At 45.9% G+C, this 24186-nt stretch overlaps 1 protein-coding gene across 1 annotated transcript; it reads left to right on the forward strand.

The window, feature by feature from the left end:
* The first annotated feature begins 8875 nt into the window (after positions 1–8875).
* LOC119924047 (vomeronasal type-2 receptor 26-like) lies at positions 8876–24145 on the forward strand. Its single transcript, XM_038743132.1, is given in 8 exon segments — positions 8876–8973; positions 13592–13663; positions 19023–19105; positions 19227–19302; positions 19682–19846; positions 20410–20710; positions 23827–24053; positions 24055–24145. Coding segments are annotated over 8 exon segments (1113 nt in total).
* The last annotated feature ends 41 nt before the right edge of the window (positions 24146–24186 follow it).

Consider the following 24186-nt stretch of genomic DNA (forward strand, 5'->3'; position numbering starts at 1 on the left):
CTGAGTCACAGAGAAATGAAGTGATTTGCCCAAAGTCACAGAGCTGACAATTGCCGGCCCCGGGATTTGAACCCATGACCTCTGATTCCAAAGCCTGTGCTCTTTCCACTAAGCCACGCATGATCCCTTTTTCATTTTCCTTTTCTCATTCTCCATGGCCCCACTGATCCTTGGGGCCTTCAATATCCACATAACTGTTCCTGATGACTCTTCTGCTGACTGCCTTTTAACACTCTGCAACTCCACTACGCTGACCACTAGCCCCACCCCACCTTGCCCACTCACCAACTTGGATACAACTCTATTTCATCACCTCTAACCACTGCACAGTCCTTACCCTCACTAACTTTGAAATCCCTCTTTGACCACAACCTTCTCACTTGCCTTCTCTTCCACACACACCCTCTCCATGAATGTCTTATTCCCTCCACAGAGACCTCCGATCCCTGAACCCCATCCAATTTTCTCAACTCATTGTGACCCGCTTAGCCTCTATACCCAATCTATCTCGCCTTGATAACCAAATAGACACTCTCAATACCACCCTCCCTACTGAACGCAACTCATTTGCTCCCCTATCGCTTTGACAATCTCGTACCATTAACCCACAGCCCTGGATCACCTGCACAGTTAACCTCCTTCATTCTTGTGCTTGAGCCGTAGGTCACTGCTGGTGGAAATCTATATATCTGGCTGACTTTATCCACTTCCATTCTTACAGCTTAGGAATGCAAATGGGGGAGGGATATAATTATAGTTATTATTAATAATAACTAATAATAATACTAAATCCCTAAGCAGCCTTGCTGCTCCCGGAAGGATCCTCTCCTCAGAGGGCTGCCATAGACGCCCGGACTCCGTTCCCGAGAGGCCCGCCCGCCATCACACCGCGCGGCCTTCCTGCTCCCGGGAGGATCCTCTCCTCTGAGCGCCGCCAGAGACGCCCGGGACTCCGTTCCCGAGAGGCCCGCCCGCTATCACACCGGGTGGCCCCCGCTGCTCCCCTCCCAAACCCTGCCCTCTCCCTGACTTTCCCATCTCTGTTGACGGCACTACCATCCTTCCCGTCTCACAAGCCCGCAACATTGGTGTCATCCTCGACTCCGCTCTCTCATTCACCCCTCACATCCAAGCCGTCACCAAAACTTGCCGGTCTCAGCTCCACAACATTGCCAAGATCCGCCCTTTCCTCTCCAACCATGCCGCTACCCTGCTCGTTCAAGCTCTCATCCTATCCTGTCTGGACTACTGCATCGGCCTTCTCTCTGTTCTCCCAACCTCGTGTCTCTCCCCACTTCCATCCATACTTCATGCTGCTGCCCGTATTGTCTTTGTCCAGAAACGCTCTGGGCATGTTACTCCCCTCCTCAAAAATCTCCAGTGGCTACCAATCAATCTGCACATCAGGCAGAAACTCCTCATCCTGGGCTTCAAGGCTCTCCATCACCTCGTCCCCTCCTACCTCCCCTCCCTTCTCTCCTTCTACAGCCCACCCCACACCCTCCACTCCTCTGCCACTAATCTCCTCACCGTACCTCGTTTTCGCTTGTCCCTCCATCGACCCCCGGCCCACGTCATCCCCCGGGCCTGGAATGCCCTCCCTCTGCCCATCCGCCAAGCTAGCTCTCTTCCTCCCTTCAAGGCCCTACTGAGAGCTCACCTCCTCCAGGAGGCCCTCCCAGACTGAGCCCCTTCCTTCCTCTCCCCCTCCTCGCCCTCTCCATCCCCCCTACTTAACCTCCTTCCCTTCCCCACAGCACCTGTATATATGTATATATGTTTGTACATATTTATTATTCTATTTATTTTACTTGTACATATTTATTCTATTTATTTGATTCTGTTAATATGTTTTGTTTTGTTCTCTGTCTCCGCCTTCTAGACTGTGAGCCCACTTTTGGGTAGGGACCGTCTCTATATGTTGCCGAATTGTACTTCCCAAGCGCTTAGTACAGTGTTCTGCACACAGTAAACGCTCAATAAATACGATTGAATGAATGAATGCTCCCGGAAGGCTCCCCTCCTCAGAGAGCCCCCATAAGCGCCCTCTGCTTCCACCCCCCCACACACACTTAAGCGACCTTCCTTAAATGTCCCCCAGTCCCCCCCTTCCCGGTCCGGTCCTGACTGACTCTCCCCCCACCCCCACCCCGGGAAAAAGGCCCTTTTTAACCTCATGCTGTACTGTCACTCGCCCTGCTGACCTCACCATGAACTTTCAATTCCCTTGCTCCCAACTGCCATTCCCATTCCTCACCTTCCCTTTCCCCTCTCCCACCCAGCTTTTTCCCTCCCTCTCCCCCACCAAGACGACTCCCCCTCAACCCCTACCAAGGATCCCTCTGTACCAGAGCCAGTCCTCCATTCCTCCCTCCCAGCCCCCTCACTCCCCTGCTCCCCCCCCCACCCCATCCCAGTTCTCCTTTCCCATTGCCACCCCTCTTCCCACTCTCCCCGCCTAGGCCCCCGCCAACTCATCCCAATCCAAACCCTCCCCACCCCTCGCACCCTTCCCCCTGCCTCCCCTCCCTCGACAGATGCTGTCAAGTGTGGCCTCTGGAACCCCCGCTTCGTTTTAAATAAGATCCCTTTCATCCTGGACCTATTCCTTTCCAGCTCTCTACTCCTCCTCGCCCTAACTGAAACATGGTTGTCTCCGGACGACACGGTCTCTTCTGCTGCTCTTTCCAGTGGAGGCCTCTTCTTCTCCCACTCCCCCAGACTCACCGGAAAAGGAAGAGGTGTCGGTTTCCTTCTTGCCCCCCAATATCGCTTTCGCACTATCCCTCCACCCCCTTCCCTTTCCTTCCCTTCCTTTGAAGCCCATATTATTCGCCTCTACCACCCCCTCCAGATTCTTAAAGCCGTCATCTACCGCCCTCCCGGCCCCACCTCCAACTTCTTTAACGATTCTGACACCTTCCTCACCTTCCTTCTCTCCTTTTCCATGCCCACTCTGATCCTCGGAGACTTCAACATCCACATGGATATCCCTGATGACTCCTCTGCCTCCCGCCTTCCATCTCTCTTCGACGCTGCCAACCTCTTGCTCCACCCCACCTCACCCACTCATCAACTTGGTCATACCCTCGACTTTATCATCTCCTACCGCTGCACTGTGTCCACCCTCACCAACTCTGAAATCCCTCTCTTTGATCATAATCTTCTCACCTGCCTCCTCACTCACACTCCTTTCCCCTATAAATCCATATTACTCCCTCACAGAGATCTCCACTCTCTTGACCCCATCCATCTTTCTGAGCGCCTCACACCCCATTACGCCCCCCTCTCCTTTCTACCCAGTCTTGATGATCAGATTACTGCTCTCAACTCTACCCTTTCAACTCAGCTAGACTCACTCACTCCCCTTTCCCTTCGCCGCTCTCGTACCAATAACCCACAGCCCTGGATCACTGCCACTGTCCGCCTCCTTCGCTCCTATGTTCGAGCTGCTGAACGCTGCTGGTGAAAGTCTAAACACCATGCCAACCTCGTTCACTTCCTGCCTTAACTCAGCCCTCTCCTTTGCCAGACAAAACTATTTCTCCTCCCTTATTGACACCCATGCCCATCACCCCCGCCAGCTCTTCCGTACATTCAACTCCCTTCTCAGGCCCGGGGTTCCTCCCCCTCCTCCTTCCATCACGCCCAACGATCTGGCCTCCTACTTAATTAACAAAATTAAATCCATCAGGTCCGACCTCCCCACAGTCACTCCCCCCGCTTCTCCAACCCCCCGACTCTCAACACTCTCTGCTAGTCTCCCATCCTTCCCAGCAGTATCCTCAGAGGAGCTCTCCTCCCTCCTCTCAAGTGCTACTCTGGCCACCTGTGCTTCTGACCCCATTCACTCTCATCTCATGAAATCTCTCCCTCCATCCATTCTCTCCTCCTTAACTTCCATCTTCAACCTATCACTCTCCACTGGTTCCTTCCCCTCTGCCTTCAAACATGCCCATGTGTCTCCCATCCTAAAAAAAACCCTCTCTTGACACCACCTCACCTTCTAGTTATTGCCCCATATCCCTCCTACCATTCCTTTCCAAACTCCTTGAAAGAGTTGTATACACGCGCTGCCTCGAATTCCTCAATGTCAACTCTCTCCTCGACCCCCTCCAGTCTGGCTTCCGTCTCCTACATTCCACGGAAACTGCCCTCTCAAAGGTCACCAACGACCTCCTGCTTGCCAAATCCAACGGCTCATAATCTATCCTAATCCTCCTCGACCTCTCAGCTGCCTTCGACACTGTGGACCACCCCCTTCTCCTCAACATGCTATCTGACCTTGGCTTCACAGACTCCATCCTCTCCTGGTTCTCCTCATCTCTCCGGTCGTTCATTCTCAGTCTCTTTTGCAGGCTCCACCTCCCCCTCCCATCCCCTTACTGTGGGCGTTCCCCAAGGTTCAGTGCTTGGTCCCCTTCTGTTCTCGACCTACACTCACTCCCTTGGTGACCTCATTCGCTCCCACGGCTTTAACTATCATCTCTACGCTGATGACACCCGGATTTACATCTCTGCCGCTGCTCTCTCCCCCTCTCTCCAGGCTCATATATCCTCCTGCCTTCAGGACATCTCCATCTGGATGTCTTCCAGCCACCTAAAACTCAACATGTCTAAGACTGAACTCCTTGTCTTCCCTCCCATACCCTGCCCTCTCCCTGACTTTCCCATCTCTGTTGACAGCACTACCATTAGAGAAGCAGCGTGGCTCACTGGAAAGAGCCCGGGCTTTGGAGTCAGAGGTCATGGGTTCAAATCCCGGCTCCACCAATTGTCAGCTGTGCAACTTTGGGCAAGTCACTTCACTTCTCTGGGCCTAAGTTACCTCATCTGGAAAATGGGGATTAAGTGTGTGAGCCCCACGTGGGACAACTTGATTACCTTGTATCAACCCCAGTGCTTAGAACAGTGCTTGGCACAAAGTAAGCGCTTAATAAATGCCATCATTATTATTATTACCATCCTTCCCGTCTCGCAAGCCCGCAACCTTGGTGTCATCCTCGACTCCGCTCTCTCATTCACCCCTCACATCCAAGTTGTCACCAAAACCTGCCGGTCTCAGCTCCGCAACATTGCCAAGATCCGCCCTTTCCTCTCCATCCAAACCGCTACCCTGCTTGTTCAAGCTCTCATCCTATCCCAACTGGACTACTGCATCAGCCTTCTCTCTGATCTCCCATCCTCGTGTCTCTCCCCACTTCAATCTATACTTCATGCTGCTGCCCGGATTATCTTTGTCCAGAAACGCCCTGGGCATGTTACTCCCCTCCTTAAAAATCTCCAGTGGCTACCACTCAATCTGCGCATTAGGCAGAAACTCCTCATCCTGGGCTTCAAGGCTCTCCATCACCTCGCCCCCTCCTACCTCACCTCCCTTCTCTCCTTCTACAGCCCACCCCTCACCCTCCTCTCCTCTGCCGCTAATCTCCTCACGGTGCCTCGTTCTCGCCTGTCCCGCCATCGACCCCCGGCCCACATCATCCCCCGGGCCTGGAATGCCCTCTCTCTGCCCATCCGCCAAGCTAACTCTCTTCCTCCCTTCAAGGCCCTACTGTGAGCTCACTTCCTCCAGAAGGCCTTCCCAGACTGAGCCCCTTCCTTCATCTCGCCCTCGTACCCCTCTCCGTCCCCCCATCTTACCTCCTTCCCTTCCCCACAGCACCTGTATATATGTATATATGTGTGTACATATTTACTACTCTATTTATTTATTTATTTATTTTAGTTGTACATCTCTATTCTAGTTATTTTATTTTGTTAGTATGTTTGGTTTTGTTCTCTGTCTCCCCCTTTTATACTGTAGGGACTGTCTCTATATGTTGCCATCTTGTACTTCCCAAGCGCTTAGTACGGTGCTCTGCACACAATAAGTGCTCAATGAATACGATTGATTGATTGATTAAATCCTAATATTTGTTAAGCAATTACTGTGCACCAAATTTTTTACTAAGCACTGCGGTGGATACAAGACGATCAGGTTCTAAACGAGACTCACACTTTATAAGTAGGAGGGAGAACAAGTATTGAATTCTCCCCCTTGTAGACTGTGAGCCCATTGTTGGGTAGGGACTGTCTCCATATGTTGCCAACTTGTACTTCCCAAGCGCTTAGTACAGTGCTCTGCACACAGCAAGCTCTCAATAAATGCGATTGATTGATTGATTGAATGAATTCCCATTATGCAAATCAGGGAACTTAGGCACAGAGAAGTGACATGTCACAGAGCAAGTAAATGGCAGAGCAGGGATTGGAACTCAGTTCATCTAACTCCCAAGCCCATATATCAATCAATCAATCGTATTTATTGAGCGCTTACTATGTGCGGAGCACTGTACTAAGCGCTTGGGAAGTACAAGTTGGCAACGTATAGAGACAGTCACTACCCAACAGTGGGCTCACAGTCTAAAAGGGGGAGACAGAGAACAAAACCAAACATACTAACAAAATAAAATAAATAGAATAGATATGTACAAGTAAAATAAATAAATAAATAGAGTAATAAATATGTACAAACATGTATACATATATACAGGTGCTGTGGGGAAGGGAAGGAGGTAAGATGGGGGGATGGAGAGGGGGACGAGGGGGAGAGGAAGGAAGGGGCTCAGTCTGGGAAGGCCTCCTGGAGGAGGTGAGCTCTCATATATAGTGATGGGAAAGTCAAGGTGAGTACAAGTTTTGGGTGCGAAGATAAGGAATTGTGTATTGGACATGCTCAGTTTGAGGTGATGGGAGGACATCTAAGAAAGATGTCCAGAAGGCAAGAAGAAATGTGAGGCTGCAGAAAGTTAGAGAGATCAGGGGAGGAGGTGTAGATTTTGATATCATCTGAGTAAAGGTGGTAGTTGAAGTCATGGGAGTGAATGGGTTCTCCAAGGGAGTGAGTGTAGATGAAAAATCTCTATACTCTGAAGAATCTGATCTCCCATCCTCCTGTCTCTCCCCACTTCAGTCTATACTTCATGCTGCTGCCTGGATCATCTCTGTGCAGAAATGCTCTGGGCATGTTACTAACCTCCTCAAACATCTCCATTGGCTGCCTGTCAACCTATGCATCAAGCAAAATCTTCTCACTCTAGGCTTCAAGGCTCTCCATCACCTATCCCCCTCCTACCTCACCTCCCTTCTCTCCTTCTACAGCCCAGCCTACACCCTCCGCTCCTCTGCCGCTAACCTCCTCACTGTACCTCGTTCTTGCCTGTCCCACCATCGACCCCCAGCCCACGTCTTCCCCCTGGCCTGGCATGCCCTCCCTCCACACATCCGCCAAGCTAGCTCTCTTCCTCCCTTCAAAGCCCTACTGAGAGTTCACCACCTCCAGGAGGCCTTCCCAAACTGAACCCCATTTTTCCTCTTCTCCTCCCTACCTCCTTCCCCTCCCCACAGCACCTGTATATATGTTTGTGCAGATTTATTACTCTATTTATTTTACTTGTACATATTTACTATTCTATTTATTTTGTTAATGATGTGCATTTAGTTTTAATTCCATTTATTCTGACGACTTGAAACCTGTCCACATGTTTTGTTTTTTTGTCTGTCTCCCCTTCTAGACCGTTAGCCCTTTTTTTGGTAGGGACCGTCTCTATATTTCACTAACTTGTACTTCCCAAGCGCTTAGTACAGTGCTCTGCACACAGTAAACGCTCAATAAATACGATTGAATGAATGAATGAATGAGTCTAAGGGGACCCAGAACTGAACGTTGAAGTACCCCCATAGTTGGGAGGTGGGAGGCAGAGGGGAAGCCTGCCAAAGAGACTGAGAATGAGTGGCCTGAGAGATAGGAGGTGAACCAGGGGTGGACAGTGTCAGTAAAGCTGAGGTTGGATAATATTACCAGGAGAAGGGGGTGGTAGACCGTATCGAAGGCAGCTGAGAGATTGAGGAGGATAAAGATGGAGTAGAGGCCATTAGATTTGGCAAGAAGGAGATCATTGGTGACCTTTGAGAGGGCAGTTTTTGTGGAGTGAAAGGGACAGAAGCCAGACTAGAAGGGATCAAGAAGCAATTGGAGGAGAGGAACGTGAGACAGCGGATGTAAACAGCTTGTTCTAGGAGTTTGGAGAGGATTGGTAGGAGGGAGGAGGGGCAATAAGAGGAGGGAGCCATAAGGTGAAGGGAGGTTTTTTTTTTTTTTAGGATAGAGGAGATATGGACATATTTGAAAGCAGTGGGGAAAAAGCCACTGGAGACAGAACAATTGAAGACAGCAGTTAGGAAGGGAAGAAGGGATGAGGCAAGTGTTTAGAAAGATGAAAAGTAATGGGGTCGGAAACGCAGGTGGTGGGTGTGGATTTTGAGAGAAGGCAGGAGATGTCCCATAGAGATACTGCTGGAAAAGTTGGGAGAGTTAAATAAGGGTCAGAAATGTGGAGGGACTGGACAGGGGCAGGGGAGATTTTAGTGATATCGCAACTGATATTGTCAATTTACTTAATGCCAGGTCACTGGAGGTAAGAGATAGGGGAGTTGGAGGAGAGGGGTTTGAGGAGGGAGTAATATGTCTGGATCAACTGGCGAGGGTTACAGGAAGGATTCATTCATTCATTCATTCACTCGTATTTATTGGGTGCTTACTGTGTGTAGAGCACTGTACTAAGTGCTTGGGAAGTACAAGTAGGCAACATATAGAGATGGTCCCTACCCAACAGCGGGCTCACAGTGTAGAAGGGGGAGACAGAGAACAAAACAAAACATATTAACAAAACAAAATAAACAGAATAAATATGTACAAATAAAATAAATAAATAAGGATGTTAATAAGGATGGAGAAATCATTTTGCTGGGCAGAAGAGAAGGCTGAGTTAAAGCACTCAAGGATAAACTTGAAGTGGACAAGGTCAGCCTGATATCTGGATTTTTGCTAGCAATGATCTTGTGGCTCATACACAAGAGCAAAGGAAGTGGGCTGCGAAGGTGCTCCAGGGCTGTAGGTCCGTGGTACAAGATCAATAAAGCGATAGGAGAGTGAGTGAGTTAAGTTCAGTAGAGAAGGTGGTGTTGAGAGTGTCAATTCGATCAACAAGGGAAGGAATTTTGGGTATGGAGAGGAAATGGGAAGGATGAGTTGATAAAAGTGGTTGGGATCAAAAGATCAGACATCTCTGTGAGGGAACAGCACATATTTGTGAGGAGGAGGTGTGTGCGAAAGAAGTCAGGTCATTAGGTTGCGATCAGTTAGAGGGATTTCAGAGTTGGTGAGGGTAGAGATGTGCACTGGCTAGAGATGATGAGATCGAGTATTTGTCCAAATTAGCAAGTGGGTTAGGTGGGGTGGAACAGGAAGTCAGTGGAGTTGAGGAGTGATATAATGCATGCAACGAAAATGTCATCAGGAACATCTATGTGAATATTGAAGTCCCCATGTATCAATGCGGACATGGAGAAAGGGTGAAGGAATGTGAGAAAGGGATCAAAATCTTTCTTATCAAATCCAATGGCCGTTACACCATCCTAATCTTCCTTAACCTCTTGGCTGCCTTTGACATGGTCGACCACCTCCTTTTCCTGGAAACATTATCCAACATCAGCTTCACTGATACTTTCCTCTCCTGTCTCTTCTCCTGTTTCTCCTCTCTCTCATTCTGAGTCTCTTTCATAGACTCCTCCTCTGCCTCCCACACCAAGGTTTAGTTCTGGATCCCCTTCTAGTGTCCATCTACACCCACTCCATTGGAGGAATCACTCACTCACATGGATTCAACTACCACCTCTATGCAGAAGATTCCCAAATTTACATCTCCAATCATAATCTCTCTCCCTCTCTCCAGTCTCACATTCCCTCCTGTCTTCAAGACAGCTCTACTTGGATGTCCCGTCATCACCTCAAATTTCACATGCCAAAAACAGAACTCCTTATCTTCCCACCCAAACCCTGCCCTTCCCCTGATTTTCCCATCACTGTAGATTGCACCACCTTCCTTCCTGTCTCACAAACCCATAACCCTGACATTTTCCTTAGACTCCTCCTTATCATTCAATCCACATATTCAATCCATCTCTAAACCCTACCCGTTTGACCTTCACAACATTACTAAAATCCACCATTTCCTCATTCCTCCTCCAAGCCCCACAGCATTTTTGTACATGTCTGTAATTTTATTTATTTATAATAAAATCTGTCTTCTCTTCTAGACTGTAAGCTCACGGTGAGCAGGGAATGTGTCAGTTATATTGCCATATTGCAGTCTTCCAAGCATTTAGTATAGTGCTCTGAACACAGTAACCATTCAGCAAATACGATTGACTGACTGTGAGGGTGAGAGTTCTCTGAGGCAGGAGTGTAAATAGAGCAGAACTAATGCTTGAGGGACCCCCAGAGTTAGAGGTAGGCAGAGGAAGTGATAGAGAATGAGAAGAAGAATCAAGAATGATAAGAGGATAGCCCAGAGAAAACAATGTCACTGAAACCAGAGTTAGTAATTCCAGGAAATGGGAGCAATGAAAGCAGAGATTGTGGAGGATTAGTATGGAGTAGAGGCCATTGTATGTGGAAAGAAGGAGGTCTTTGGTGACCTTAGAAAAGGAAGTTTCCATGGGGTGGAGCAGAATCCAGGCTGGAGGAATTGAAGGAGAAAATTGGAGGAGAGGAAGTGGAGGTAGTGGGTGCAAACAACTCACTTGAGGAATTCAGGAAGGATGAGGTAATAACTGGAGGGTGATGTGAAGGCAGTGGAGGGTATTTTAGAATAGGGGATTCATGAACTTGGTTGAAGGCATTGGCTTGTTAAAGATGCCATCATAATGCATAGCAAGTGAGTGCTCTGAGTGTACCACTGTGATTGGCTGGCGGGGAAATGTCATCACGATACCCAGGTAGAAGAGGGTGGGGCAGGGAGATTCTGTGGAATGGTGTCTCTCCGGTCTGCAGTCTGAGGCTGCAGTGTGGGAGGGAAATTGTCCCTGAGACTCCATACTCCCTCCAACTCCCGCTTCCATCCCAATCACAAGCTCATCTTCCTTCCATCCTCAGAACTCCCATCTAGGTTCAGTTTCAGCCCCATTCCAGCTCCACCACATATGTTTTATTGTACACATAAAATAATGATGATGATAATAATTATAATAATAATAATGGTATTTGTTTAGCATGTACCACATCTCAAGCACTGTTCTAAGCGCTGGAATAATAACGATGGTATTCGTTAAGTGCTTACTATGTGTCAAGCACTGTTCTAAGCTCTGGGGTAGTTACAAGGTAATCAGGCTGTTCCACGTGGGGCTCACCATCTTAATCCCCATTTTACAGATTAACTGAGGCACAATAAATTAAGTGACTTGACCAAAGGTACACAGCGAATACTGCTCCCATTGCCAAACAGTCTGACCAGTGTCTGAGTTCCAGTTCTCAGTCCTGGCACCTAGTTTGGGAATGATCTGTTATCCGTCAGTTGTTGCCTCTCTTCCTTGAGCCTATACCTGGCCTCAAGAGAAATCTGGGCTCCTTCAGTGCCCAGGATGATGCAAGCTCTCACTGCTAACTCATGCCCATATCCCTTTCCCTTCTACCTTCTGTTCATAATTTATAGTACCCCCCTAGATTTGGGGTCTTTGGATTGCAAGTCACTGTGGGAAGTAGGTGCATTATGCATTTCCGTTGTTATCTGAGATACCTGGCCAAAACAGTAAAATGAGTCTTGTCAGTTATGGTCTGATCTGAAAAGAAATCTGATTGCATTGGGTAAAAATCAAACACGGACCTCCACCTGGTCCAGGCATGAATTCTACCACTGAACCTCCGCTCCTCCTAGCTGCAAATCGTTATGTTCACCTCCAATTACCCTGTGTGAAACACAGGTTCTAGGAATGACAGAGAGGGATGAATTGCATTTTAATTCTCTCCACTTGGCAGCCAATTGAAACAGAGGAATGATCTTGGTCATGCTCTGGGGAACTTGTCCACAGTTGGAGTGATGGCAAAGGGTGGAAGCAGCACCTATACGTAGCCCCAAGCAACCTCACCATCTTTACTGATGGTCCCTGCAAAAGCCAGAGTGACCTGAAACCTTCTTGCCAAGGATGAAAACTTAGTTTCTCTTTAATCAAAGGTAGGCTGAAGGGTAGAGCTGTGCAAATTGAAACTCCTACCTCCAGGGGAATGCCCAGAAAGTTTGTAAGGTGTCTGTCATGGCAGTCATCGTAGTGGAGGAGGAAGAGGATCCTGGGGAAGGAGCGCTGTAAAGAGCCAGGCAATTCTCTCTCACAGAAGCTTAATAAAAGCCCTGGGCACAGTAGGTACTCAATACGTACCTTTAACTGATTGAATCACAAGGTGAAGGCAGCAATCAGTCTTACTAAGCTAGCTGAGAGGAGGTAGAGATCTCTGTACATCAGAAGGACTCACCGTACACCAGACAGCAAGACTGGAAGTCCCTGGGTGGCCAGTGGCAAGGGGTCACTTGTGGGACACAGGTCTACATTAGCTGGGGCTCATTTAAGAGTCTCAAAGATGGAATTTTCTCCTCCTAACATGGGGCTTTTGGTCTACAAGCTCATGAAGGGAAAGAGGTGGTGAAGAAGAAATTATGGACTGTGGACACTAAGTCCCTATGGAGCAGGCTTCCAAACATTTCCTACAGAAGAGAAGCCTTATCCAGCTGGCCCCGACCTCCCCCTGCCCACTACACAGCAGAGACTGAGGATAAACCTGACAGGAATGAGGCTTCTTACTAGTATCGAGGTCCACCCAGAACTGGACTGGGCCACTGAAACACTTCCTCCCTTGGGCCAGGGAACAGGTTGGCCAGGGGCTCTGGGCTCGAGCTAAAAAGACCTGAACTCCAAGTCTGTTCTTTTCAAAACAGAGAGACAGGGAGCAGGGCTGTGGATGAGGAAAGAGAGGGCCAGCTGTGTGGAGAAAGAAAAGTCTTTAGAGAATGTCCTCTGGGTCAGACACTTATAAAGATACTGAGACACAGACTGAAGCAATATACTCTCCCAAGAGCTTAGTATAGTGCTTGATCGATTAATTAATTAATTTATGTCTTATTGGCTAGATTCTAAAATTTGGGTGGGTAGAGATCATGTTAACTAATCCTGTTGTATTCTACCAAGCACCTAGAATAATGTTCTGTGTGCATAAGAGGTTCTTAAACAAGGGAGTCAGAGGACCTGCGTTCCAATTCCAACTTCACCACTTGCGCACACTGTGGCCAAGCCACTTAATTTCTCTGTAACACAGTTTTCTCAACTGCAAAATAGGGATTCAATGTATATTCACCCTCCCACTTGGACTATGAGACCTATGTGGTACAGGGGCTGTAACCAACCGGAATAACTTGTATATACCCGAAGCAGTTTGAACCGTGTACCTCAGTTTCCTCATCTGTAAAATGGGGATTAAGACTCTAATCTGAACGTGGGACAACCTGATTACCTTGTATCCCCTTACGCCCTGTGCTTAGAACAGTGCTTGGCACATAGTAAGCACTTAACAAATCACCATCATCATTATCAAATATCATAAGAAAATGAACAAACAAATAATATGATGGATTCATTGATTTATTGCATTCTGCTCAGCTCAGGGCTATGTGATGAAGACATTTCCTGCTTACCGAATATCTTGTCTGCCTCCCCTCTCTAGTCCTCAGAGTTCCAAACCCTCCTATGACTGCGATACAAATAGTTCTGCCAGCATTGCATTGGTGTTCATTCAGTAGGAGAATTTTCATCTGTCATGCGTGAGTGCCTGTTCGGTGCTTCCACCCAATTATCCCACTAGTCCAAGTCCTGTTGGAATACAGATTTTGCTCCTTTTTTGGTGATGCCGAGTACACAATCCTGAGGAGCCCCATTGCTAGTGTCTAGTCTGGCAGTGTCCCTGTTGGTAGTAGAGATCACACAGCAAAAAAATGGTGAGACAGGGATTAGAACCCAGGTCCTTCCCGTTCCCTGGCCCGTGTTCTTTCTAGCAAGCTACACTGCTTATCTCCTCCTGACCTCCATAGCAAACACTCAGAATATGAGGTGCTGGTGGTGGTTGTTGAAATACCTGCAATGGGAAGGACAGGAGACAGCGCAGATCACTAACTAAGAGCAACAGTGGCACAGGAGCAGAGAGGAGAAAGCCCCCAGTGACTGTTGAGGAAGTGAAAAATGAGGAAAAGTCTTCTCTGCATCTCTGGCAAGAAACTGCAGAGACCAGAACTGACTTAGGTCCTCATGGGAGATGTTGCATTCCCAGTATTGGCATTCCAAAAGAGAGATATGGTCAGAGGATAAAAGTAGGGAGAATTTACAAAACTAAGCACTATTCTATTCTTTTGTCTGGAACCACTATCCATGAATGAAGCTTTAACTGGTAATGGTAAGAAATCACTGACCCATGTAAAAATACCAGAAAAGTTTAGATCAAGATTATGGGATTTACCCCCCCATTTTTTGAGCAATGCCCCAAATCAGAGGAGAGAGGTTAAATAGGGAGAAAATGTTGAGGGAGAGTGAGAAGAAGAGATAGAGAATTAGACAGAGACACAGAGAGACAGAGACACAGAAAGTCTTATTGTTTTGGCTGATCCAGACCAGGTCAGAAAAGTCTTCCAATATATTACTGTCAAGGTGAAGTTTTATCTACAAAATCCAGTAATTCATAATTACACTGCATTTACGTTTTGCATGCTTTATGTTTTACTGGAGGAGAAATATATGAGATACTTTATCCCATGATTTGTATTAGACATCTCCTATTACCACCAATAAATGTTTTCCATTAATTCTTCTTAGCCATAGTGGACAGAAGACAGAAGACCTGGGTTCTAACCCCAGCCCCGATATTTACCTGCCACTTGATTTCTCTATCCCTCAGTTTCATCATCTTTAAAATGGGGATTAAATGCCTGTTCTCCCTTCCTCTTAGAATATGAACCCCAGGTGGACAGGGACTGTGTGTGATATGATTGTATTGTCTAGCCCAGCACTTAGCACTACATGCATAGTAAGCACTTAAAAATACCACAAGTGCTCTTATTGTCATTTTTACTATTTTGTTTTCCCATTTTTATCATATCAATCTCCAGAATTAATGCCATATTGTAATTACTGTACGTTCTGCCTCCTACAATTGTTACAAGAATCGATCCACCACATGAATTGTGCAATTTCTGCCTATCCTTGAGAAATTTTTCTTCTGCCACTGAAGCTTTCCATATTCAGATCTTGGTGTAAGGGCATATTTTGATTTGTAAATGAGAAGATGGGAACTCCGGTTTAACGCCAATTTTGCTAGCATTTGGCATGGCCTACTGGAACTAACATGGGCCTAGGAGTTAGGAGACCATGGTCCTAGCTCCATCTTCACCACTCAGTTTCCTCATCTGCAAAATGAGGAGAATATGAAGATTATGAGACCCTGTGTGAGGCAGATACTGTCTCTGACCTGTTAACTTTGTATCTACTCCAATGCTTAGTACATAGTAAGCATTTAATAAATATCCCAATTATTATATGAGCTGACACTTGGCATAAGAAAGCACAAAATAGTATCCCTAAGAGGCTTGCCTGCTTGTTCCACTCCCATAGCCACAAACCTAGCTAGGCAAAAGCTTATTCACTTTTCCCCCAGTGCTTAGGCCCATGCTTCACATAGCTTAAGTGCATAATAAGTACCATTATCATAACTGCTACTACTACTACTATTACTACTACTATTACTACTACTACTACTACTACCACTACTATTACTACTACTACTACTACTTCTACTCTAGCTTCTCCTGACCTCTCGAAATGGTGGCTCAGTTCCCATTCCCTGGGACCCATTTCTATGGCAACCCTACATGCCATAAAGATTCCCTTCTCTGTACCCCACTGGGGAGACCAGACTCCAACCTAAATTTCCTGACGTTTTCATTTTTCAATGAGACTGAAGGAAAGATTCACCTGTAAAGTCCAGACCTTATAAAACTCCAAACTTCAAATGTGCTCCATTTCTACTCTTACAAAATGGAGCACCATGACTGGGAGCAGTGAAGGAGGGGAAGGTTGGGCATGTAGTGGACGGGGATCACTTGAAATAGGATGCTGCGAGGGTTGGTGGTGGGGTTAGGGCAATAGTGCCTTTTTACTGAGAGACGTTTATGCCTTCCATCACCCAGCCTAAGTACTCAGTGGCCTGAGTAGCCCCATTTGGCAGTCTCTAACCTCAGTCACCTTATCCTGATTCCTTCCACCTTCTGTTTCCCCTGTCTTACCATTTCCCAAATTTCACAATATCGACAAAGAGTCACCAATTGAAACTCAATTGGGGTAGGTATATATAGATAAAGCAAAATGAATCGAGAATAAATTGTAAAATTATGGAATTCATTCCAAATGAAAACTGGATAGGCATGAAATATTACCAGGTTCTGGAAGGAACTGGATAGTTCCAGAGCAGAGTGAGCGATCCAGATTAGATCACTCGTGGGAAGAGTTATAATAATGATAGCATTTATTAAGTGCTCACTATGTGCAAAGCACTGTTCTAAGTGCTGATTTAGTATGGCCCCTCTTTATCTATAGTTCCCAGTCCACCTGGCCCTGGTACCTTTACTGGAAACTGAGGCTTAGGCTGGGGAACATTGATTCTGTTGCAATTTCTTTTTCACCTTTCCCCAGATAATTTTTTTTTATAGTATTTGTTGAGCACTTAATCTATGCCAGGCCCTGGGATTCTCTTGACAACTGTGATGGGCAAGGTAGCTGGAAATAAAGAATTGGGAGGGAAGATGAGAAATTTGGTTTCAGACATTTGGAGCTTGAGATGTGGAAGGGAAATCCATGCAGACGTATCCTGATGCCAAGAGGAAATCTATGATTGCAGTGAAGGTAGTGAAGATATGAGCAGTAAGGCAGATTTAGGAGTCATTTAGATGGAAGTGGTGGTAAAAGCAACGTGTGACTGAGCCTCACCAAGGAAGTGAGTATAAAGTACAAAGTGAGTGGGGATACAGGATGGAGCCCTGAAGGGCCCCTACAGTTAGGGAGTGAAAAAGGAAGGAAGAAGAGGTAAATGGGGCTGGGAAGGAGTAGTCAGAGAGGTAATAGAATATACATAGGATAGGTAAGGTTTCCAGGAGCAGAGAATGGTCCATAGAATCAAAGGCAGCCACAAGGTCAAAGAGTCCAAGAGTCCATTAGACTGACAAGGAAAAAGCAAGGTCAAGGTCATTTGTTGCTTTGGATAAAGTGGTTTCAGAGGAGTGGAAAGGGTGGAAACTAGATTTTAGAGGGTCAAAAATGGAATTGGAAGAGAGGAAGTGTCCAATGCATACATCTTCTTTGAGGAGTTTGGAGAGGAAACATAATGATCAAGTGGGATGGTAGGTGGGAAGTAGAGTGAGATTCAAAATTTTGAGTATTTTTTTTTTTTGTAAAGGGCAGAGCAGGAGAGAATGAATCTCTTGTGAGACAGCTGGGAAGAATGAGAGAGTAGGTGACAGAGTAGAAGGAGAAGGATTTATGAAGGTCATGATTGATGATTTCAACTTTGTCTCATAGTATTTGGCAAGGTCAAGGGTGAACGTGGTGGGGAGATGATAGGGAAACCGGGGTTTTCAGTTGTGAATTTGAGGTCTGGAGTAATTCTTGAGCTGAAGGGTATATACCTAGACTTCTACAGCTGGGCGGAGTCTCCGGGCTGCCATGGCTGTACTCCCACAACCCACCCCTTCTCCTCCCCCGCCCAAACAGCAGGCTGGGTTGAGCTATGCGATGTAGGGAGGGAGATTCAAACCAAGGTGTAGCCAAGGGGGCTCCGACTTGCTGATGACATCTTCCCCCTCACCCCACCTTTTAGCTGTCTCCACTAGACGGCAGGGCACTTTCCTCACTCCAGTTCATACTTCACTCTGCTGCCTTGATCATTCTTCTATAAAAAAAGTTTAGTCCATGTTTCCACCATCCCTCAAGAGCCTCTAGTGGTTGCCCATCTACTTCATGATCAAACAAAGACTTCTCACCATTGGATTTAAGGTAGTCGATCACCTTGCCCCCTACTACCTTAACCTGACTACTCTCCTACTACAACCCAGCCCGCACACCTTTCTCCTCTATTGCCAACCTGTACCTTGATCTCATCTATCTCATTGTCAACTCTCACTCATGCCCTTCCACTAGCCCAGAGCACCCTCTCTTCTTGACATCCAGCAGATGATCACTCTCCCCACCTTCAAAACCTTATTAAAAGCATACCTCCTCCAAGAGGACGTCCTCGACTAAGCCTTCATTTCATTTTCTTCTTGTTTCTTCTTTGTCACCCCTACAACTTGGATTTGTACCCTCCATCAGCCACACAGCATTTATGTACTTATTCATAATTTATTTATTTATATTAATGTATTTCTTCCCATCCAGACTTGTAAGCTTATTGTGGACAGAGAATGTAACTATAAATTCTTTCACATTTTACTCCATGTACGTTATACATGAGGTAGTGGATAGAAACATCCCTGTGAGTCAAAAGGTTAAGGGGTCTAATCCTGGCTCTGCCACTAGTCAACTGTGTGATCTTGGACAAGTCACTTTACTTCTCTGTACCTCAGTTACCTCATCTGTAAAATGTGGATTGAGACGGAGAGGCCCCTTTGGGACAGGGACTGTATCCAAACTGATTTGCTTGTATCCACCCCAAAGCTTAGTACAGTGCCTGATACATAGTAAGCACTTAAAAAATACCGCAAATATTATTATTATAATTACTCTCTCAATTTTTAGTGCAGTACTCTGCACACACTAAATGCTCAATAGTTAGAATTTGATCGACTGATTGATATTGTTATTGTATTTGCAAAGTGCTTCCATGTGTCAAGCACTGTTCTAGATTCTGTAATAGATACAAGTTACTCTGGTCAGACACAGTCTCTATACCACATGGGACTCACAGTCTAAGTAGGAGGAAGAACAGACAATAAATCCTCATTTTACAGAGGGAGAAATTTAGGCACATGGAAGTTAAGTGACTTGCCCAAGGTCACACAACAGGTAAGTGGCAGTGGTGAGATTAAAACTGACTACTTTCTCCTGCTCCTTCCATTAAGTCATGCTGCTCAGATCCTGACCAGGAAGAGTCTCCAGAGTGAACAAGGGCTATTTGGCAACGGGACATACAACCTGAGTAGATGTAGGGGTTTTGTGTTGAAAGAGATGCCTGGACTTTTCCCAAGCCTTGGTCCTACTGAGGTCACTGATTCCTAGGATTTCTCTGGAGATTCTAATGTGATTTCTGGCTCTTGTTTCTACAGTGCCTGTGGGTACCCAGGTGCAGAGTACAAGGCAGTGTTCCTCGGTGACTATGATTACTCCCTGTCTGGGAGTGGGGTGGGCTGCAGTAGAGCAAGAAGGAAGACTGGAGGCTGTGATCACTTAGATCACTGAGAACAAAGACAATCAGGTGGAACTGGCAACTCTTGCATCACTCAAACGTATTCCTATAAATATTCCCCCAAGCCCACTCCCTCCAACGTGCTGGAGTGAGATATGTCCCCAGTTAGGCAATGCATCAGTGTATCCAGAGAACCCTCCGGGGAGTCTGCAATTTCTAAAGACTTGCTCATCTGAACATCTCTGAGTCTGAGTTAACCTATCCCTTCAGAGAGAAGAGGTTGATAGTTTTCTCTTTGAGATTTAGAGCCATCATCATGAGGATTAGTCTTCTCTGGATGATTCAATTTACCCAGATTCATGGTTCCCATTTTAGGATGACCAAATATCCATGCACGTTGAAGAGAAATTCTTCTAGCAGCTATTACCAAGATGGAGATTTGGTTATTGGAGGACTCCTCTCCCTGGATTTGATTCAGAGTCATTTAAGTGCTGACAATAACTTCACGATACAACCACTTATCTTCCCTGAGCCTACACAGTAAGAATTTGTGTTTCCTATAGTCCAGAATGGGCAGTAAAAGAGTGGGAATGTGGGGACGGGCAGAAGGTATTAGTGATGGGTCACTGCCTTTATCAAATTCAGAGGGGAATGGTGTCGGGGTAGAACCAGAGATGAAATATCTGTTCAAATGTTGTTGTTCAGGAAACTCAAAGAGCTTAGAGAATTTGCTGGGGTCAGAAGAACATCTCATAACTATTCATCCTCTCCCTTCACTTTCAGTGCTCCATGAGTCCGGGCATACTGCTGTTTTGTATTCTATACGCCTTTCTCCTGATTTCTTCCCTGGCTGCATTTCCTCCCAAGGTCATTTTGCATCAGTCACATCCTGGATCGCACCCCACACCCCAAAAGGACCCATCTAGGTCAGATCCTGGTCACATTATGGTTTTCCAATCAGAGGTACAGGGAAGGTTTTTACTCACTTTCCGCTTAGCCTCCACAGCTACCAAGGACTTTCTCTTCTCTGCACATGTTCCACAGCTGTTCTACAATTTAACATCCAATGACCTGTGCTGCCTCTCCTGTCCTTTCCATTGCAGGTATTTCACCAAACACTACCAGCATCTCCTGGCCCTAGTGTTTGCTGTGGAGGAGATCAACAAGGATCCCATCCTCATACCCAACAGTTCTCTGGGCTTCCACATTTTCAACGTCCACTTCCTTAACCATATTGCCACAGAGAGTTCCATGGCTTTGCTCTCTGGAAAAACTGCTGCAGTGGTCCCCAACTACAGCTGTGAGCAGGAGCGGCAGGACAAGCTGGTGGCTGTCATAGGGGGGATGTCGTTAGAAATATCCATGACCAACTCCTTGGTGCTGGGTCTCTACAAGTTCCCACAGGTAAGGGATCCCGACTCAATCCTATTCCCATGGCAACAGAACAGCATTAGGGCACCAGAGCAAAGTTCAGTTTGTTGTGAGGGCTCTTGTCCATATATCAGTTCAATCTTCCTTTGTACACTACCAGCTGAGTCTCTGATTTCATTGGGTTGGAATATATTTCTTCCATTTGTGTCTACCCTGTGCAGAACTGTGCATGACAGTCAGTCTGTCCATAGAAATGTGCTGCTGTCTCATAATTCTGCAGACCACATCACTACTTTTGCATCAGTGACTATTGATTACTGTGCGCATTAATCCATAACACTAATGTACATATCTTCAAACTCTGTTGTGACACATATCTGTAATTTACATTAGTGCCAGTTTCCTCCACTAGATTACAAGGTCTTTGAGGGCGCCGATAATGTCAAACTTTATCATATTCATCCAAGCCCGCAATACGAGGGTCTGCACATAGTAGGTGCACATAAACACTAGTAGTAAGAATATTTATTGTGCTCTTACTGTATGCAGTACAATGTACTGGGAAACATCATATGGATGTTGTCCCTTAAGGAACTCAAATTCTATGGCTAATAAGTGTGATATTTTTTAAGTGCTTTCTTTGTGCCAAGGACTGTATTAAGCCCTGAGCTAGATACAAGATCAACAGATATAACATACAGCTCAGTCTAAGTAGAAGGGAGAACAAGTATTGAATCTCCATTTTGTAAATGAGAGAACTGAAGCAGAGAGAAGTGAAATGACTTGCCCAAGATCACATACCATGTAAGTGGCAGAACTAGGATAAGAACCCAGGTCATCTGACTTTCAGGCCTGTTCTCTTTCCACTGGGTCACACAGATTCTAATTGATTGATGTGAGCTAGGTGAATATTCATTTCGATTTCACTGGGAAGGTTACAGATATATGTCTCACAACATTTCTGTGGGATTGCTGATCAGCATCAGAAAATCCCTACTCCATGTGCTTCAGATATGGGACTATCACATCCTGCAGATGGGAAGTTCATTCATTCATTCATTCAATCGTATTTATTGAGCACTTACTGTGTGCAGAGCACTGTACTAAGTGCTTGGGAAGTATAAGTTGGCAACATATAGAGACGGTCCCTACCAAACAGTGGGCTTACAGTCTAGAAGGGGGAGACAGAGAATAAAACAAAACATATTAACAAAATAAAATGAAGAGAATAAATATGTACAAATAAAATGAATGAATGAATGAATGAATGAATGAATGAATAAATAAATAAATAAATGCATAAATAAATAAATAAATAAATAAATAAATAAATAAATAAATAAATAAATAAATAAAAGTTGAGTGGCGGAGAAAGGTCAGCAGGACCAGTAGTGGGAAGAAAACCTGGGGTTTAAAATCAAAGATCGTCAGGGACTCTGAGTCTGTCAGAGGGTGTTGTGCAATCCAAGAAAATGACAGAAATGGATGGGACATGAGACGAGGGTGAGTTGTCTTGGTGGCATAATGTAGTGGATTCCCAGAATAAGTTATTGATACAATAAAATTGGACGGTGGGTAGTTGAGTGTGGAGAAGCTCATGGAAACTACAAACTGAGTCTATGGGGTGACAGTCGACTGGGATCCCAAGTGTGGGACAAATAGACAGTAAAAAAGTTCACAATGGTGGTCCAGCCCCTCATGCCCCAACTTGGAACTCCTCCCCTTCACATCAGACAAACCACAGTTCTTCTCACATTCAAAACCATCCTAATATTCTACGTCCTTCAACAATCCTTCCCCCATTGCTTTTCCAGTACCCTGAGCCATATCATCCTTTCAGCCAACTCTAGTACTTACGAATGTATTTATTACCAAGCTCAGCACTGATGTGTATATATGCCCTAGTCATTTTTTGAACCATTTGGGTTGTAAATACTTTCAAATTTGTTTCCCCCATTAGAACGTAAGGGTAGGACATTATCACTTCATCATTCTATATTTCCCAAGTGCATAGTACAATGAATAGCTCCATGTAGGTGCTCAATAAATATTGTTACTACTACTATTATCATTACCAACCGTGGTGGAAAACTGGAGGATGGAGGGAATTCAGGGATTGGCCGTGAAGATAATCCAAAATTGCCCTTCACAACTCCAGTTACCAGGATGCCTATTTCTACCCAACACCATTTCCCCATACTACCCTCTTAGTTGTACCAATCCCTCCAGAATCCTCCATCACGCCACTCCTCCCCAAAATCTGAAGTCCCATAGTGGAAAGTTAAATGAAGAGGGGAAATAGGGCACAGCTAGGTGAAGTGGATTTTCTCTCAGTCCACCCCAAGACTTATTTCCCAAACTAAGCCTCCCGCATCCTCACCCTGCAAACGCTAAGACTTTCCTTGTTTCCAGGTTGAATGCTTCCAGAGGCTTAAATGTCATTGCGTAGTTCAGCACTTCTATGACTACCCCACTTCATTTCCTCTCTCTCTTCCAACCTAGCCCTCCCCAGCACTTCTCAGCTGCTGCTCTGTTTCCGGTAGGCTGGAATTAGAATGGACTGACTTTTAAGGTCTTTAGTTTATAGAATGAGCCTGAGTTTCAGGTAAACATCATTGCCTGCCTCCAGTGAATGCTAAAATCCTGGACATGCAAAGTGACATCGTGGTCCAAGCATAACGTCCCAGGAAGTCTATTTCTGAAGCACAGGCATGCTTAACAGTAACTAAGAGGAGTCTAAGAAGTCCTAGGGTAGCTCTAGGTAGCTCTACGAAGCCATCTGTCTCAGGGCCAGGGAGCTGCCTCTGAGGAGTGGGTCATCCTGATGAAGAGGATAAATGTGTTCAGTTCTGTTTCTGCCTTGGAGAAATGCCAAAACTCCCGCCGAAGGGATTTCCTAAGAGCAGAAATCGCAAAGGAGAGGATGCTATCTGATTCACCTCGTTTTTTGCTTTCCCAAATCATATGGGACATTCCTAATCAGGGAATTGTTTTGAGGGAGCGAACGTAAATGCAATGAACTTCTCCAGTCTTTGATCAGAATTGGAGGGGAAGTCCTTGGAAAATGGAACATCATTGTATGCCTGTGTATATGTGTCAGTCTTTTCCCTGGTCCACCCCACCTCTTAACCCACTCTGTCTCCATGTAGATCTGTTATGGTCCAGTGGATCCCATTCTCAAGGATAAAGCTCAGTTCCCATCTCTCTATCAAATCTCTATGATGTCTCCAGATCTGCACTGGGGAATGATCCGTCTCATGAAACATTTTCACTGGGTCTGGATCGGCCTCCTTGTCACCAATGACATTAAAGGAGACACGTTCACCAAGACCATGACAGAGGAAATGGCTACGAATGGAATCTGTGTGGCTTACACTAAGAGAATCCAGGAATACTTTACTGAAAGAACATATCCATTTGAGTCTTATTACACAAAAATTATTAAACCATCAGCCAATGTGGTTATAGTCTATGGGGATACATTCTCTTTATTGATTTTTGTACTTAAT

This window comes from Tachyglossus aculeatus, unplaced genomic scaffold (assembly GCF_015852505.1).
Source record: "Tachyglossus aculeatus isolate mTacAcu1 unplaced genomic scaffold, mTacAcu1.pri scaffold_78_arrow_ctg1, whole genome shotgun sequence".
NCBI lineage: Eukaryota > Metazoa > Chordata > Mammalia > Monotremata > Tachyglossidae > Tachyglossus > Tachyglossus aculeatus.